Here is a 15,551-nt window from a genome sequence, read left to right on the forward strand (position 1 = left end):
GGCAGGGTCGTGAGATTATCGGTCAATGGAAGATCAATAGGCGGAGAGAGCGCCGGGGAGCGGCCCAATCGACGGAGGTAACGGCCCAATAGGCGGAGGTAATAGGCGGAGGTAGCGGCCCAATAGGCGGAGGTAGCGGCCCAAAAGGCGAAGGTAGCGGCTCAATAGGCGGAGGGTGCGCCGAGGAGTGGTCCAATAGGCGGAGAGTTCCGAGGAGCGGCCCAATAGGCGGAGAGTTCAGAGGAGCGGCCCAATAGGCGGAGTGTTCCGAGGAGCGGCCCAATAGGCGGAGAGTTCCGAGGAGCGGCCCAATAGGCGGAGAGTTCCGAGGAGCGGCCCAATAGGCGGAGAGTTCCGAGGAGCGGCCCAATAGGCGGAGAGTTCCGAGGAGCGGCCCAATAGGCGGAGAGTTCCGAGGAGCGGCCCAATAGGCGGAGGGTGGGTTCCGAGCGGCGCGTTGGGGCTGTGGCCGGGGGCAGCAGGTCTCGGTATAGTGGATCCCGAACCCCCCGGGTGAAGCCGGTAGCTGATCCCCGAGCCGAGGCCGGTGCAGCGGGCCCGGAGCCTGGGGTAAAGCCCGGCTGAGTCCGGTGCAGCGGGCCCGGAGCCTGGGGTAAAGCCCGGCTGAGGCCGGTGCAGCGGGCCCGGAGCCTGGGGTAAAGCCCGGCTGAGGCCGGTGCAGCGGGCCCGGAGCCTGGGGTAAGGCCCGGCTGAGGCCGGTGCAGCGGGCCGCAGCCATGATCCACAGCCTGTTCCTGATCAACGCGGCGGGCGACATCTTCCTGGAGAAGCACTGGAAGAGCGCGGTGAGCCGCTCCGTCTGCGACTACTTCTTCGAGGCGCAGGAGCGGGCGAGCGAGGCGGAGAACGTGGCGCCCGTCATCCCCACTCCGCACCACTTCCTCATCAGCGTGTTCCGCCACCGCATCTTCTTCGTGGCCGTCATCCAGAGCGAGGTGCCGCCGCTCTTCGTCATCGAGTTCCTGCACCGGGTGGTGGACACGCTGCAGGTGCGTGCGCTCCCTCAGGAGTGAGGGATCTGCCCGGCCGGGGTTCTCGCGGTGAGGGGTTTGCCCCAGTTCCGCCGCGGCCAGGGGTCTGCCATTTGACCAAGACCCTCCTTGAATAGATGTGATTGTGGGGAGGGGGAAATGGACACATTAGTCACCACAGTGGGGAGGGGGCTTTTATGTGACCGACACTCACCCCCACAGTGGGGAGGGGGCTTTTATGTGACCGACACTCACCCCCACAGTGGGGAGGGGGCTTTTATGTGACCGACACTCACCCCCACAGTGGGGAGGGGGCTTTTATGTGACCGACACTCACCCCCACAGTGGGGAGGGGGCTTTTATGTGACCGACACTCACCCCCACAGTGGGGAGGGGGCTTTTATGTGACCGACACTCACCCCCACAGTGGGGAGGGGGCTTTTATGTGACCGACACTCACCCCCACAGTGGGGAGGGGGCTTTTATGTGACCGACACTCACCCCCACAGTGGGGAGGGGGCTTTTATGTGACCGACACTCACCCCCACAGTGGGGAGGGGGCTTTTATGTGACCGACACTCACCCCCACAGTGGGGAGGGGGCTTTTATGTGACCGACACTCACCCCCACAGTGGGGAGGGGGCTTTTATGTGACCGACACTCACCCCCACAGTGGGGAGGGGGCTTTTATGTGACCGACTCTCACCCCCACAGTGGGGAGGGGGCTTTTATGTGACCGACACTCACCCCCACAGTGGGGAGGGGGCTTTTATGTGACCGACACTCACCCCCACAGTGGGGAGGGGGCTTTTATGTGACTGACACTCACCCCCACAGTGGGGAGGGGGCTTTTATGTGACCATCACTCACCCCCACAGTGGGGAGGGGGCTTTTATGTGACCGACACTCACCCCCACTGGGGAGGGGGCTTTTATGTGACTGACACTCACCCCCACAGTGGGGAGGGGGCTTTTATGTGACCGACACTCACCCCCACAGTGGGGAGGGGGCTTTTATCTGACCGACACTCACCGCCACAGTGGGGAGGGGGCTTTTATGTGACCGACACTCACCCCCACAGTGGGGAGGGGGCTTTTATGTGACCGACACTCACCCCCACAGTGGGGAGGGGGCTTTTATCTGACCGACACTCACCCCCACAGTGGGGAGGGGGCTTTTATGTGACCGACACTCACCCCCACAGTGGGGAGGGGGCTTTTATGTGACCGACAATCACCCCCACAGTGGGGAGGGGGCTTTTATGTGACCGACACTCACCCCCACAGTGGGGAGGGGGCTTTTATGTGACCGACACTCACCCCCACAGTGGGGAGGGGGCTTTTATGTGACCGACACTCACCCCCACAGTGGGGAGGGGGCTTTTATGTGACCGACACTCACCCCCACAGTGGGGAGGGGTCTTTTATGTGACCGACACTCACCCCCACAGTGGGGAGGGGGCTTTTATGTGACCGACAATCACCCCCACAGTGGGGAGGGGGCTTTTATGTGACCGACAATCACCCCCACAGTGGGGAGGGGGCTTTTATGTGACCGACAATCACCCCCACAGTGGGGAGGGGGCTTTTATGTGACCGACACTCACCCCCACAGTGGGGAGGGGGCTTTTATGTGACCGACAATCACCCCCACAGTGGGGAGGGGGCTTTTATGTGACCGACAATCACCCCCACAGTGGGGAGGGGGCTTTTATGTGACCGACACTCACCCCCACAGTGGGGAGGGGGCTTTTATGTGACCGACACTCACCCCCACAGTGGGGAGGGGGCTTTTATGTGACCGACACTCACCCCCACAGTGGGGAGGGGGCTTTTATGTGACCGACACTCACCTCCACAGTGGGGAGGGGGCTTTTATGTGACCGACACTCACCCCCACAGTGGGGAGGGGGCTTTTATGTGACCGACACTCACCCCCACAGTGGGGAGGGGGCTTTTATGTGATGACACTCAACCCCACAGTGGGGAGGGGTTTTTATGTGACCGACACTCACCCCCACAGTGGGGAGGGAGCTTTTATGTGACCAACACTCACCCCTACAGTGGGGAGGGGGCTTTTATGTGACCGACACTCAACCCCACAGTGGGGAGGGGGCTTTTATGCGACCGACACTCACCCCCACAGTGGGGAGGGGGCTTTTATGTGACCGACAATCACCCCCACAGTGGGGAGGGGGCTTTTATGTCACCCAGCAACAACTTCATTCTGAAAAATTCCAAAACCATATCGTAAGGCATTTTGAACAAGAGAACATCAAACATAGAAACAGGCCCTTTCAGTCTGTGGGGAAAAAACTTTTTCTGCTTAGTCCACAGATTTGGACCCAGTCCAAACCCCTCCCATCCATGTACCTGTTCACATTCTTCTTAAATGTTAAAATTGAGCACGCATTCACCACTTCAGCTGGCAGCTAGTTCCACACCCCCACCACTCTGTGTGTAGAAGTTCCCCCGAACTTTTCCCCTTTCACCCTTAACCCACGTCCTCTGGTTTTTATCTACCCTCAGTGGAAAAAGTCTTTCTACATTTACTCTGTCTATTCCCCTCCTAATTTTAAATACCTCAATCAAATCACCCTCATTTTTCTACACTGCAGGGAATGATGTCCTAACCTGTTTAATCTTTCCCTTCAGCAATCCCAGTTGGTTTTTATATCTTTGTTTCCTCTCAGCAACCTGTGGTCCAGAGCTGACCGAAACTCGACTCTGCAGCCTGGAGGTGATTGGGACTGTGTCCATCACAGCACTCCTTTGGTCATTAATACGTGCTGATCTATTTTGACAGATGAAGGGAAACCTCTGTCTGACTGTTCTCTTCCTCTTGTGTGTTTGAAAATATATCTCCCACATTAATTATGAATGTTTTGAGCAGGCAGAGTCCATATGATGCAATTCACTTCCTGGCAAGTTTGTGCTGTAAATATTTCTGCTGTTAGTGGGGTAGGCAGGATTGATTTGAAGGAGAGACTGGATAGGCTGGGGCTTCCTTCCTGGAAGGCAGGACTGGGGGACCTTTCATTATTTAAAAAAGGCATAGACAAATAATATAGGATAGGGAACCTAAAAGTAGAGGGCATTAAGATAGGATTGGGGAAACTAAAACAAGAAAGCACTGACACAAGGTGAGAAGGGATCAATTTAAAAGGGACCCAAGGAGTTTCTTTAGCACAGAAGGTCGGGGGTATATTGAACAGAGGAAGTGGTCAAGCTTGGTATAATTGTACAGTTCAAAGATATTTAGACAGGGACATGGAGAGGAAACGTTTGAAGCGTCATGAACTGAGCACGGGCAAATGGGACAAGCCAACTTGATGGGCAAGAAATGAAAGACCTGCATTGTAAAATTTTGTGGTTTTAACACTTATCTGAATGTTGAAAGTCAGCGAGATGGCAGGTGTTGCCATCTGAGAACACGGCTGTGATGCAGGCAAAGCTTCTGATCAGAAGTACACAGAGGCAGACTGAAGGGTGCTGAGGAAAGGTCATTGCCCTGCATTGGTAGCCCTGTCTCTCTCCCCAGATGTTGTCTGTACTGTTGAGTGTTTCTTAAAGATTCTGTGGCTTTTCTCTCTGATTTTCAGTGTCTGCAGACTGTTGGATTTTGAGATGGTGATGGTGAGAATGGGGGTGGTGGGGGGCTGTTTAAAGGAATACATAGTACATTTTCTTTCCATCACTGATACAGTTGAACTTAGTGCCACACTTCAGTGGGGCTGAAAACTCGACCACACAGAGGCCAACAGGGTAAGGGAGCAGATTTTGGAGAAGTAAGCCACTTGGGTTTTTATGGCATGGTAATTTTATGATCATTAGTTCTTACGCGATTTTGCATAATAGGATCTGTATGTTCCTGCTACACTGCCAGGAATTGATCTCTTTTTAGATCATTAAACCAGCAAATTTGCACTATCATTCTGTTAATTCATTGGCATTTCTGAATGGACGTTTCTGTTCTGATTTGATTGTAGGGACGAGATCTCTCCTTCCTCGAGTTTACCATCAATCAGATTCGCCTTTTATCCACTTCTGCCTTCAAACTTATTGCCATATTATTTAGCACTTTAAGCTGCAATCCAGGTTATAATATCTTAACAGTAAAGGAAACCTGCTTCTCTCTATCTTTGATGGCCAGTCCATCTTGTTCTGTCTGCAATTGCCAGTTCTGACAGATGCATAATTGGTTCTTTTTTTTTACATGAGAGAGGAATTGGGGGATATGGGGAGAAGGCAGGTAGGTGGAGTTAGGTCATAAATTAGATCAGCCATGATCGTATTGAATGGCGGAGCAGGCTCGATGGGCCATTTTTGGCCTACTCCTGTTCCTACTTCCTATGTTCCTGTTTTCACTTGTGGGCAAGTCTCTCCACTGACTCCCGCTGACGCTTAGATCATAGAACATAGAATCTATAATACAGGCCCTTCGGCCCACAGTGTTGTGCCAACCTAGTTTAATTTAATATAGATGTACAGTACGGTAACATCTTTCTAGCCCACTAGCCTGTGCTGACCAAATACCCCCAATACATTTTGAAGGGTGAGTGGAAACCAGAACATCTGGAGGAAATCCACGCAGATATGGGGAGAATGTACAAACTCCTTACAGCATGAGATTTGAACCCACTACACTAAACCCTACACTAAAAGTTATAACCAACTCTTAACAACTGACAAGAATTTCCTTGTAACTCTCCATTTGTCTCCATTCCATGTACCTATCTAGTAGTCTCTTAAAAGATCCGATTGTCCCTGCCTCGTCCTCCATTGCTGGCAGTGCATTCTATGCACCCAACCCTCTCTGCGAATAACTTGCCTCTTACCTTCCCCCTGTACTTATTCCCAAGCCTCTTAAATCTGTATCCCATTGTGTTAGCCCTGGGAAAAAGCCTCTCATCATCTTGAACACCTATCAGCTCACCCCTCATCCTCCATTGCTCCAAAGAGGAAAACTAAGTTCAGTCAACCTATCCTCATGAAACATGCTCTCCAGTTGAAACAGCATCCTTGTAAATCTCCTCTGCATCCTCTCTATGGCATCCACATTGTTCATGTAGTGAGGTGACCGGAAGTGAAAGTAATATTCCAAGTGGGGTTCTTTCCTGTATCCGTATTAATTTTGTTTCAGGATCTCTGAATTAAATTATTTGAGCCCTTGAAACAGTTTAATTACAGAGTGATCTGGACTGACAGGACATCATAACTTGGTTTGACTGAGGATATCACGTTTTGGATCATCAGATTAATGGACATGAAACCTTCTGGTAATTTTTTTTGTGATCTGCCTCTGTGTACTGATGTTGGAAGTTCTCCAGAGCTGGAGAACACTTGTAGCCAGCTGGCAAAAATAATGTCTGTTTGTCGAGTTTATGGTGGGAGAGGAGGTCTGTCTTGGGATATCATAGACTTTGTAGAATAGGGAAAGTTTAAAAGTGGAAAGTGGACTCCTGTTTGCTTCAAAAAAAAACCATGGCTTTTGATTCACAGGTCTGACAATAGGAGTCATTTGCGTGAAGTGGGTGTGCAGTTTGAGGCTTGGGAGGCAACTCTTACTGAGATGTTTGAACTGCCAACTTTGTCATGTGCTATTGTTTGGAATCTCAGCTTGTCATCACATGCTGCTATCTTTCCAGCTGAATTGAGAAGACTGAATTTAGCATCTATTCAGTTCTGGTTCATAATCTTCCGGGGCAACATGATTAGCGTAGCGGTTATCACCGTTCCAGCGACCCAGGTTCAAATTCATCGCTATCTGCAGTAGTTTGTTGATTCTCCCCATGTCTGGGTGGGTTTCTCCAGGGGCTCCAGTTTCCTCCCACCCTCCAATAATGTACGGTGGTTGTAGGTCATTTGGGTTCATGAGTTGGAAGGGCCTGCTACTATGCTAAATTTAAATTCAAAGCTGAGGCATTTTACTGTATTCAAAGATCATTAACCCATTGCTTGTTCTGTACAGGTGGTTGCCTCTCCTCTGCCTCTGACCTGGTTTAGCACACCACCCATTTCAAGGTTCGATACGGGAGGGGCAATAAATGGCTCCAACCCCAATTCCAGTGAGGGAAATTTTCACAAAAGAACCCTTCTCTTGAATTACAAAGGTGTCTAAGCCTTTCTCTTTAAATATTAATGTCAAGAGCCAGTTGTGTCTAGTTACAGGGTCCAAAGAGCTCAAGATGAAGACGAAAGCAGTGGCGTGCTTAAGGAACTGGAGGGTGAATTTTCTATGGGGTAGATTTAGTTCTTTGTTCTGGGGGATGAAAGTTCAGTCAATAATGAGGTAAAACCACAGAGATGCTGGAGAAACTCAGCTGGTCTTGCAGGGTTGGTAGGAGGTAAAGATACATTACCAATGTTTTGGGCCTGAGCCCTTCCTCAAGGTGTGAGGGGAAAAAAAAACAGGCAGGTGCCTGAATTAAAAGTCTGAGGGGAAAGGAAGAAACAACAGGGCAAGGAGCAGAGAGTAACAGGCAAAAGGCGTTAATTGGACAAGGGAAAGAGTGGAAAGGTAGAATTGATTGGGGATGGGAGCAGTTTTGTCTTTGGCTCAGTGAAAGGAAACAGATGGAAAGGGAAGAGAGACCAAGCTGGGGGGGAAGGAGACACGGGGAAAGAATGGGGGGAGGGGGGGGGATCTAACGGAAACCGGAGGTCATTGTTAATGCCAGTTGGCTGGAGGGTGCTCAGACGGAAGATGAGGTGTTGTTGCTCATATTTGCGGGTTGTCTCTGTCTGGCAGACCATGGACAGACTCGTCAGCAAGGGAATCGGGTGGGGAGTTGAAATGGGTGGTGACTGGGAGGAAATCTTCAAACAAAATGGCTTCTTCCCCTACCACCATCAACTCAGCCCTTGCCCACATATCTTCCATGTCCTGAACATTTGCCCTGGCCCCCACGCTCAACAAGGACAGGATTCCAGATGTCCTCACCTACCACCCCACCAGCCTCTGCATCCAACACCTCCTCCTCTGCCATTTCTGCCTCCTACTACGTGACCACACAACTAGCCACATATTCCCCTCTCCCCACAGGGACCATTCCCTCCGTGAATGCCTCATTCACTCCTCCATTTCCACAAATTGTCCCCTCAGCACCTTCCCCTGATGTGTTGCATGACCCATCGCTCACTGCCCCTGGGAACACTCTCCTATGACGAGGGCATAGGAGACAGTGGGGATGAATATGGGCATGGGTTCTCCAGTCCTGGAACAGTCACATGCCTGGAGATTCTTCGCAATGCCAATTGGAACCAGTGCTGCTGCAGCCCCTGCGGCTGAGACAAGCCCCCATTCAGAATCTGAGACCAGCAGATGCTGGAATCTGGAGTGAATAGTAAACAGCTGGATGAACCCAGTTGGCCGCGACCCTACTCCAGTACTGCGACAGTGATGTTGGTCCTGAAGCCAACAGAGCAGAGGGAGGTGGGCCTCCTGGAAAGCCAAGGCTGCCTCAGGACTCAGCCAGGGAAGGTTCAACACAGTGAAATGAGCCTCGTCATAGGAGACAGTGTTCCCAGGGGAACACATCAGGTTTGCCAGTTCAGCCCATAGCATCGAGCTTTCACACAGTGCTTATCAGTGGAAGGTTGGGCTTTTGCAGCACCATCTCACAGATCCACAGATCAGAGCGTGGCATAGACCCTTGACACCTCTTGTGTAGAACATGCTGGAGCACAATGTTGTGCCAACCTACATAGACCTACCAAAAAAAAACTACCTCATTTTTCTTCTATCCATGTGTCTATCTAAGAGGTCTCTTCAAAGCCCCTATTGTTCCAGCCTCCACCACCCACAACCCTCTGTGTATTCAAAAAAAACTTGCCCCTTATTGTTTCCCCTAATCTTCCCTCCCTTCATTTTGTACACATGTCCTCTGGTGTTTGCTGTTCCTACACCTGGAAAACAGGTGCCTCATCCTTTTTTGTGAAAAGTCCCAGCTCTGTTAACCTTGCCTCATGAGTCATGTTCTCCAACCAGGCAACATCCTGGTAAATCTCTGCACTCTCTTCATAGCTTCCTTATCCCTCCTATAATGAGGTGACCAGAAATGAACGTAATAGTCTAAGTGTGGTTTCACCAGAGGTTTATAAAGCTCTTGTGAAGCATCAGGTGCACCTCCCCATGACTGATGACTAACCCATTAATGGTCCTTGCACTTTACCGATGCAAAAACCAAAGGCAGCAGGGATGTGGGTTTTACCTGGACTATCACCTCCTGTCCAGGAAACCGCCTCCCCCACCCCCCGTGACTCTTGACAACCAATGAAATGGTCTCTGCACTTCACTGTGCACGTTCCACTGTAACAATAGTGCTTAGATAATCGGTGTTAATGTGGACCTGGGAAGTCAATATTACCCAAGATCGAATGTACTGCTGTTCAGCAAATTTCAAATTTATTGTCAGAGTACATACGTGATATCACATACCACCCTGAGATTCTTTTCCTGTGGGCCAGGCAGAATTTATATAGTTATAACTAAACTGTAGTCAAAGAAAGAACTGTGAACAAACTAAGCAAGTATAGATGAAGATGTAAATATTCAGTAATAAATAATGAGTAAAATACAAGTCTCTGATTGAGTTTGTTGTTGAGGAGTCTGATGGTGAAGGGGGAACAGCTGTTTCTGAACCTGATGGTGCGAGTCTTGTGGCACCTACACCTCTTTCCTGAAGGCAGCAGCGATAACAGAGTGTGTGCTGGGTGGTGTCGATCCTTGATAATTACTGCTGCTCTCCGACAACATCGTTCCCTGTAGATGTTGGGGAGAGTTTTGTCTGCTATGTCCTGGGCTGTGTCTTCTACCTTCTGCGAAAAGTAGTTCATGTCTAAATCTTTCATTTATCAATTTAACTGTGCTTATATTGTAGCTATGTAAATTGCAGTGGTTTGGCGCAAGTTTGCATTTTGCATGAATTGTGTATTTTCTTTCTTTGCAGGAGTACTTTGGGAGCTGTTCTGAGGTGGTCATCAAAGACAATGTTGTGGTTGTGTATGAGGTACTGGAGGAGATGCTGGACAATGGTTTTCCTCTGGCAACAGAGTCCAACATTTTAAAGGAGCTGATCCGACCTCCCACCATCCTCCGCACTGTTGTGAATACCATCACTGGTATGTGACACCGGGTCCTCACGGTCTTATCTGACAGATCCTCAGAATGCATGGGACTAGGTCTACAGTTGTGTTAGGTTCCAACTGGTCTCTGCACTTGAGTAGCACGGTTGGCATAGCAATTAGCATAATGCTGTTGCAGCACCAGCAATTGGGTCCAGGGTTCAAACCCTGCGCTGTCTGTACATTCTCCCCATGCCTGCATGGGTTTTCCCCGGGGGGCTCCACTGTTCAAAACATACCAGGAATTGTAGGTTAATTGGGTGGCACAGGCTCGTAGGATAAAAGGGCCTGTTACTGTGCTGTATGTCTAGATTTTAAAAATTTTAATTTGGTAGGGTTGTTGGTTTTGCTGAGAGAAACTAACTCTCAAATAATTAACCCTTTGCACTCTAGCCATTTTTAAACTTTCATAATATATAAACTCTGGACTTGGTCCATGGTAAACTACAGTACGAACACCAGTCCAAACCCGCTTGGTGGTTGGGTATAAAACCAGTCCCAGAATACAGGGACACAGAGTATGTGCGCTTGTTGGTAGTCCCTGAAAACCAGGACATGGAGTCCAAAGGGTTAATTATTCCTCCAAATCTTTTTGCTGATTCTCCTTAAAGTTAATTTTGTCTTGTCAGGGTTTTTGTTAATGCCCTTTTTTGTAAATAGTATTTTGCTGCATTTAAACTCCAAGCAATTCCCTGGGTAGACCACATCCTGCACTGGAATTCTTCACCCCTTGAATGTAACTGACAGGTACTGTGCAACCCACAAAAATATTGGTTACCGTCTGCTTCCCAGAGATGCTGTTAGTTCTGCAGTTTCTCCAGTACTTTCATGTACTGCGTTGCAATCCCATTGCCTGTTTAACAGACCGGGTTCTGTATCTCTGCAATGCTGCCCCTGTCACTAGTGAGGGCAGACCTCCCACTACATGGAGACAGTTAGTAAAATAAATTAATCTTGATTTACGACCATGTCTTGTTTTTGATGAGTGCACCTCGTTTGACAGCCTGTGCAGTGAACTGAACCACACTGCCTGAAAGCGATTCAGAAACAAGGCAAGATCATTATGCATCAGGATGTGGATGCTGGCTCACAATGTTCTGGGAGTGTAAAGTTGATGCTTGGAATAGCCAGCCCCTGCCTGCAGTTGGGTGGATTAGCTGTAGGTTAAAGCCTTTGTTGTGACTTATCTGTTGTACTTGTTAATCAGGAAAACCTCTCCCATCCAATGGCTCCCAAGACCTCATTTTGCCTTGTTTAGGTATACTTATTTCTTTAGGGTTTCTTAGAAAAATGATAACATTTGCCCACAAGGCTACAAAGTTTGGGTGTATACTCCTTGGAGTTGAGTAGAATGAGAGGTGTCCTCATTCAAACATCTATGATCTGAAGCGTACTTGATGAGGTGGACATCAAGACATTTTCGCTTGTGGAAGAATCATGGATAAAGGGTCATAGCTACAAAATAAATGGTCGGTTGTTTATTGCTGAGCTGGATATAAAATGTTTGGCATTCCCTACTCCTGAATTAGCAGAGGGCAAATCACTGGTGATGTTTAAGGTGGCTAGAGATAAATGTTTGAAAGATTGAGAAATATAGGAAGCTGGCGCAGAGAGTTAGGGGCCAGCAAAATCTCATTGACTGCCGGCACAGGCTGGAGGAACTAAGTGGTGAACTCCTATTTTTCTTGAAATTCTTGTGAAATTGCTCAGTACCATACATGCTGGTGTACAAGGCAACTTGTGTACAAGACAGCCCCTGAAATTTCAACAAAAATGTAGATTTTAAGCTATTCTCCAAGTTTGAGTACCGTCTGCCCACCCATCCAAGCTCCTGGCACCCCGAGTGCGGACTCTCACCCACGCCCCAACCACCCGCCCATCTGAGCTCCCGATGCCCTGACCACAGACTCTTGCTGTGGCCCCAGCCATCTTCCCATCCGAGCTCCCAATTTCCTGAACTTATTTTTTAAAAACAAATTGCCCAGTAAAGGTTTAAATTTTATTAGCATATTTTAAAATAAATCACCACCTGCTCCTTTTAACAGGCTGTTTGAAGTCTGTACAAAGCTGACGGCAGTTACACTAGGTGGATGGACCCTGTGAGGGAGAACTCAGACTCAGATCTTATACTTGATAAGACAGCCCTGGTTTTGGGATGACATTTTTAACATTCACAGACCATCTTGTATGCCAGCATATATGGTATATTAACCTGCAGTATCAAACAAACATCTTTTGTGAATAAAACAGAGCCTACAGCACAGAACAGGCCCTAATGCCCACGTCTCCATGCTGAACATGATGCCAAAGTCAAACTTAAAATCTGCTGCCTGCGCCTGATCGATATCCATCCATCCTGTGTTCAAGGCCTCCCGACTGCCTGCTTCCTCCGATATTCCCAGCAGCCTTTCCAAGTACCCACCTCCCTCTGGGTTTAAAATGAGAGTGCCCCACCTATTTCCCTTAAACTTGGTCTCCCGCAGAATGTGATTCTCTTTGTGGATTTTGTTTTTTTTTATTTTTTTATTTTTCACACCATAAACCACATTAACCATGATACATACTTTTTCCTTTTCAAATATATACAGTGCCATTTTCTCCCTCCCCCCTCCCATCCCACCCTCCCTACCTCCCCCCTCCCGTCCTTTTAAAGTACAAAATCTAGGATACATTAAACCAGTCAAACAATGTTGTCATTCAATAAAAATAAACAAGAAATTCCACTGAGTCAATTCTTTTCATTTCCCTCTCCTTTCGTTAATTTAGGTAGTGAATGTCCCCGGTAGGTTTTTGCTATTATGTTTCATGTAAGGCTCCCATATTTGTTCAAATATTTCAATATTATTTCTTAAACTATATGTTATTTTTTCTAATGGAATACGTTTATTCATTTCTATATACCATTGTTGTATTTTCAAATTATCTTCCGATTTCCAGGTTGACATAATACATTTTTTTGCTACGGCTAGAGCTATCTTAACAAATCTTTTTTGTGCATCATCCAAATCAATTCCAAATTCTTTGTTTTTTATGTTACTTAGGAGGAAGATCTCTGGGTTTTTTGGTATATTGTTTTCTGTAATTTTATTTAATATTTAGTTGAGATCTTCCCAAAACTTTTCTACTTTCTCACATGTCCAGATTGCATGAATTGTTGTTCCCATTTCTTTTTTACATCAAAAACATCTATCAGATACTGTTGGGTCCCATTTATTTAACTTTTGAGGTGTAATGTATAGCCTGTGTATCCAGTTATATTGTATCATACGTAACCTCGTATTTATTGTATTTCTCATCGTTCCAGAACATAACTTCTCCCATGTTTCCTTTTTTATCTTTATATTTAAATCTTGTTCCCATTTTTGTTTAGTTTTACCATTTGTTTCCTCATTCTCCTTTTCTTGCAGTTTAATATACATATTTGTTATAAATCTTTTGATTATCATTGTATCTGTAATCACATATTCAAAGTTACTTCCCTCTGGTAAACTCAGACTGCTTCCTAATTTATCCTTCAAGTAGGATCTCAATTGGTAATATGCCAGCACTGTATCTTGAGTTATATTGTATTTATCTTTCATTTGTTCAAAGGATAATAATCTATTTCCTGAAAAACAATTTTCTATTCTTTTGATCCTTTTTTCTCCCATTCTCTAAAGGAAAGGTTATCTATTGTAAAAGGGAGTAACTTATTTTGCGTCAATATTAGTTTTGGTAATTGATAATTTGTTTTATTTCTTTCTACATGAATCTTCTTCCAAATATTGAGTAGATGATGTAATACTGGAGAACTTCTATGCTGTACCAATTTTTCATCCCATTTATATAATATGTGTTCAGGTATCTTTTCCCCTATTTTATCTAATTCTAATCTAGTCCAATCTGGCTTTTCCCTTGTTTGATAAAAATCTGATGGGTATCTTAATTGTGCGGCTCTATAATAATTTTTAAAGTTTGGCAGTTGTAAGCCTCCTTGTTTATACCATTCTGTTAATTTATCTAGTGCTATCCTCGTTTTCCCCCCTTTCCATAAAAATTTCCTTATTATTTTCTTTAACTCCTTGAAGAATTTCTCTGTTAGGCATACTGGTAATGACTGAAAGAGGTATTGTATCCTGGGAAAATGTTCATTTTAATACAGTTTATCCTTCCTATCAGTGTTAGTGGTAAGTCTTTCCAATGCTCTAAGTCGTCTTGTAATTTTTTCATTAATGGATGGTAATTGAGTTTATATAGATGGCCGAGGTTCTTATTTAGTTGTATATCTAGGTATCGCATTGCTTGCGTTTGCCATCTAAATGGCGATTCTTTCTTAAACTTTGAGAAATTCGCATTATTCATTGGCATTGCTTCACTTTTATTTGCGTTGATCTTGTACCCCGACACTTCTCCATATTCCTTCAATTTCTTATATAATTCTTTTATTGATAGTTCTGGTTCTATTAAGTATACTATAACATCATCCGCAAATAAACTGATTTTATATTCCTTGTCTTTTATTTTTATCCCTTTTATATTATTTTCTGTTCTTATCAATTCTGCTAGTGGTTCTATAGCTAACGCGAACAATAAAGGTGATAGTGGGCATCCCTGCCGTGTTGACCTGCTTAAGTTAAATTGCTTTGATATATATCAATTTACTGTCACTTTCGCCAATGGCCCCTTATATAATGCTTTAATCCAATTAATATACTTCTCTGGTAAACTGAATTTTTGCAATACTTTGAATAAATAATTCCATTCTACTCTGTCAAAGGCCTTCTCTGCGTCTAAAGCAACTTCTACTGTTGGCACTTTACTCCCTTCTACTGCATGAATTAAGTTAATAAATTTACAAATATTGTCTGTTGTGCGTCTTTTTTTACTAAATCCAGTTTGGTCTAGATTTATCATTTTCGGTACATACTCTGCTAATCTGTTTGCTAATAGTTTAGCTATTATCTTATAATCTGTGTTAAGTAAAGATATTGGTCTATATGACGCTGGTGCGAGTGGATCTTTCCCTTGCTTTAGTATTACTGTAATTATTGATGTTTTACATGAATCTGGTAAGCTTTGTGTTTTATCAATCTGGTTGATTACTTCCAGGAGGGGAGGAATTAATAAATCTTTAAATGTTTTATAGAATTCTATTGGGAATCCATCCTCTCCTGGTGTTTTATTATTTGGTAATTTTTTTATTATTTCTTGTATTTCTACTATTCCAAATGGCTCTGTTAATTTATTTTGTTCCTCTATTTGTAGTTTTGGTAGTTCAATTTTAGTTAGAAATTCATCTATTTTCCACTCTTTTTGCCAATTCTGATATGGCCACTTCCATTTTATTCATTCTTTCTTCTGCATTCTTAATTCTTCTTTTTATCTCATCAAATTCTTGTAATTGCCATTCTTTCACTGATTCCATATATTCTTTAAAAAAAGATACATCCATTGT

General features: G+C 45.8%; 1 protein-coding gene across 2 annotated transcripts in view; it reads left to right on the forward strand.

Moving 5' to 3' along the window:
- The first annotated feature begins 409 nt into the window (after window positions 1–409).
- LOC138754177 (AP-3 complex subunit mu-2) overlaps window positions 410–15,551 on the forward strand; it is a 30,688-nt gene continuing 15,546 nt past the window's right edge. Inside the window, exons 1-2 of one of the 2 annotated variants that reach the window (XM_069918059.1) lie at window positions 410–1,010; window positions 9,943–10,114. In XM_069918059.1, coding sequence (XP_069774160.1) covers window positions 738–1,010; window positions 9,943–10,114 — 445 coding nt within the window. In that variant the 5' untranslated portion in view covers window positions 410–737. The remainder of the gene's footprint in view (window positions 1,011–9,942; window positions 10,115–15,551) is intronic. The other variant, XM_069918058.1, reaches the window with a different exon arrangement.

Source organism: Narcine bancroftii, chromosome 2 (genome assembly GCF_036971445.1).
Source record: "Narcine bancroftii isolate sNarBan1 chromosome 2, sNarBan1.hap1, whole genome shotgun sequence".
In the NCBI taxonomy this organism is placed as follows: Eukaryota; Metazoa; Chordata; class Chondrichthyes; order Torpediniformes; family Narcinidae; genus Narcine; species Narcine bancroftii.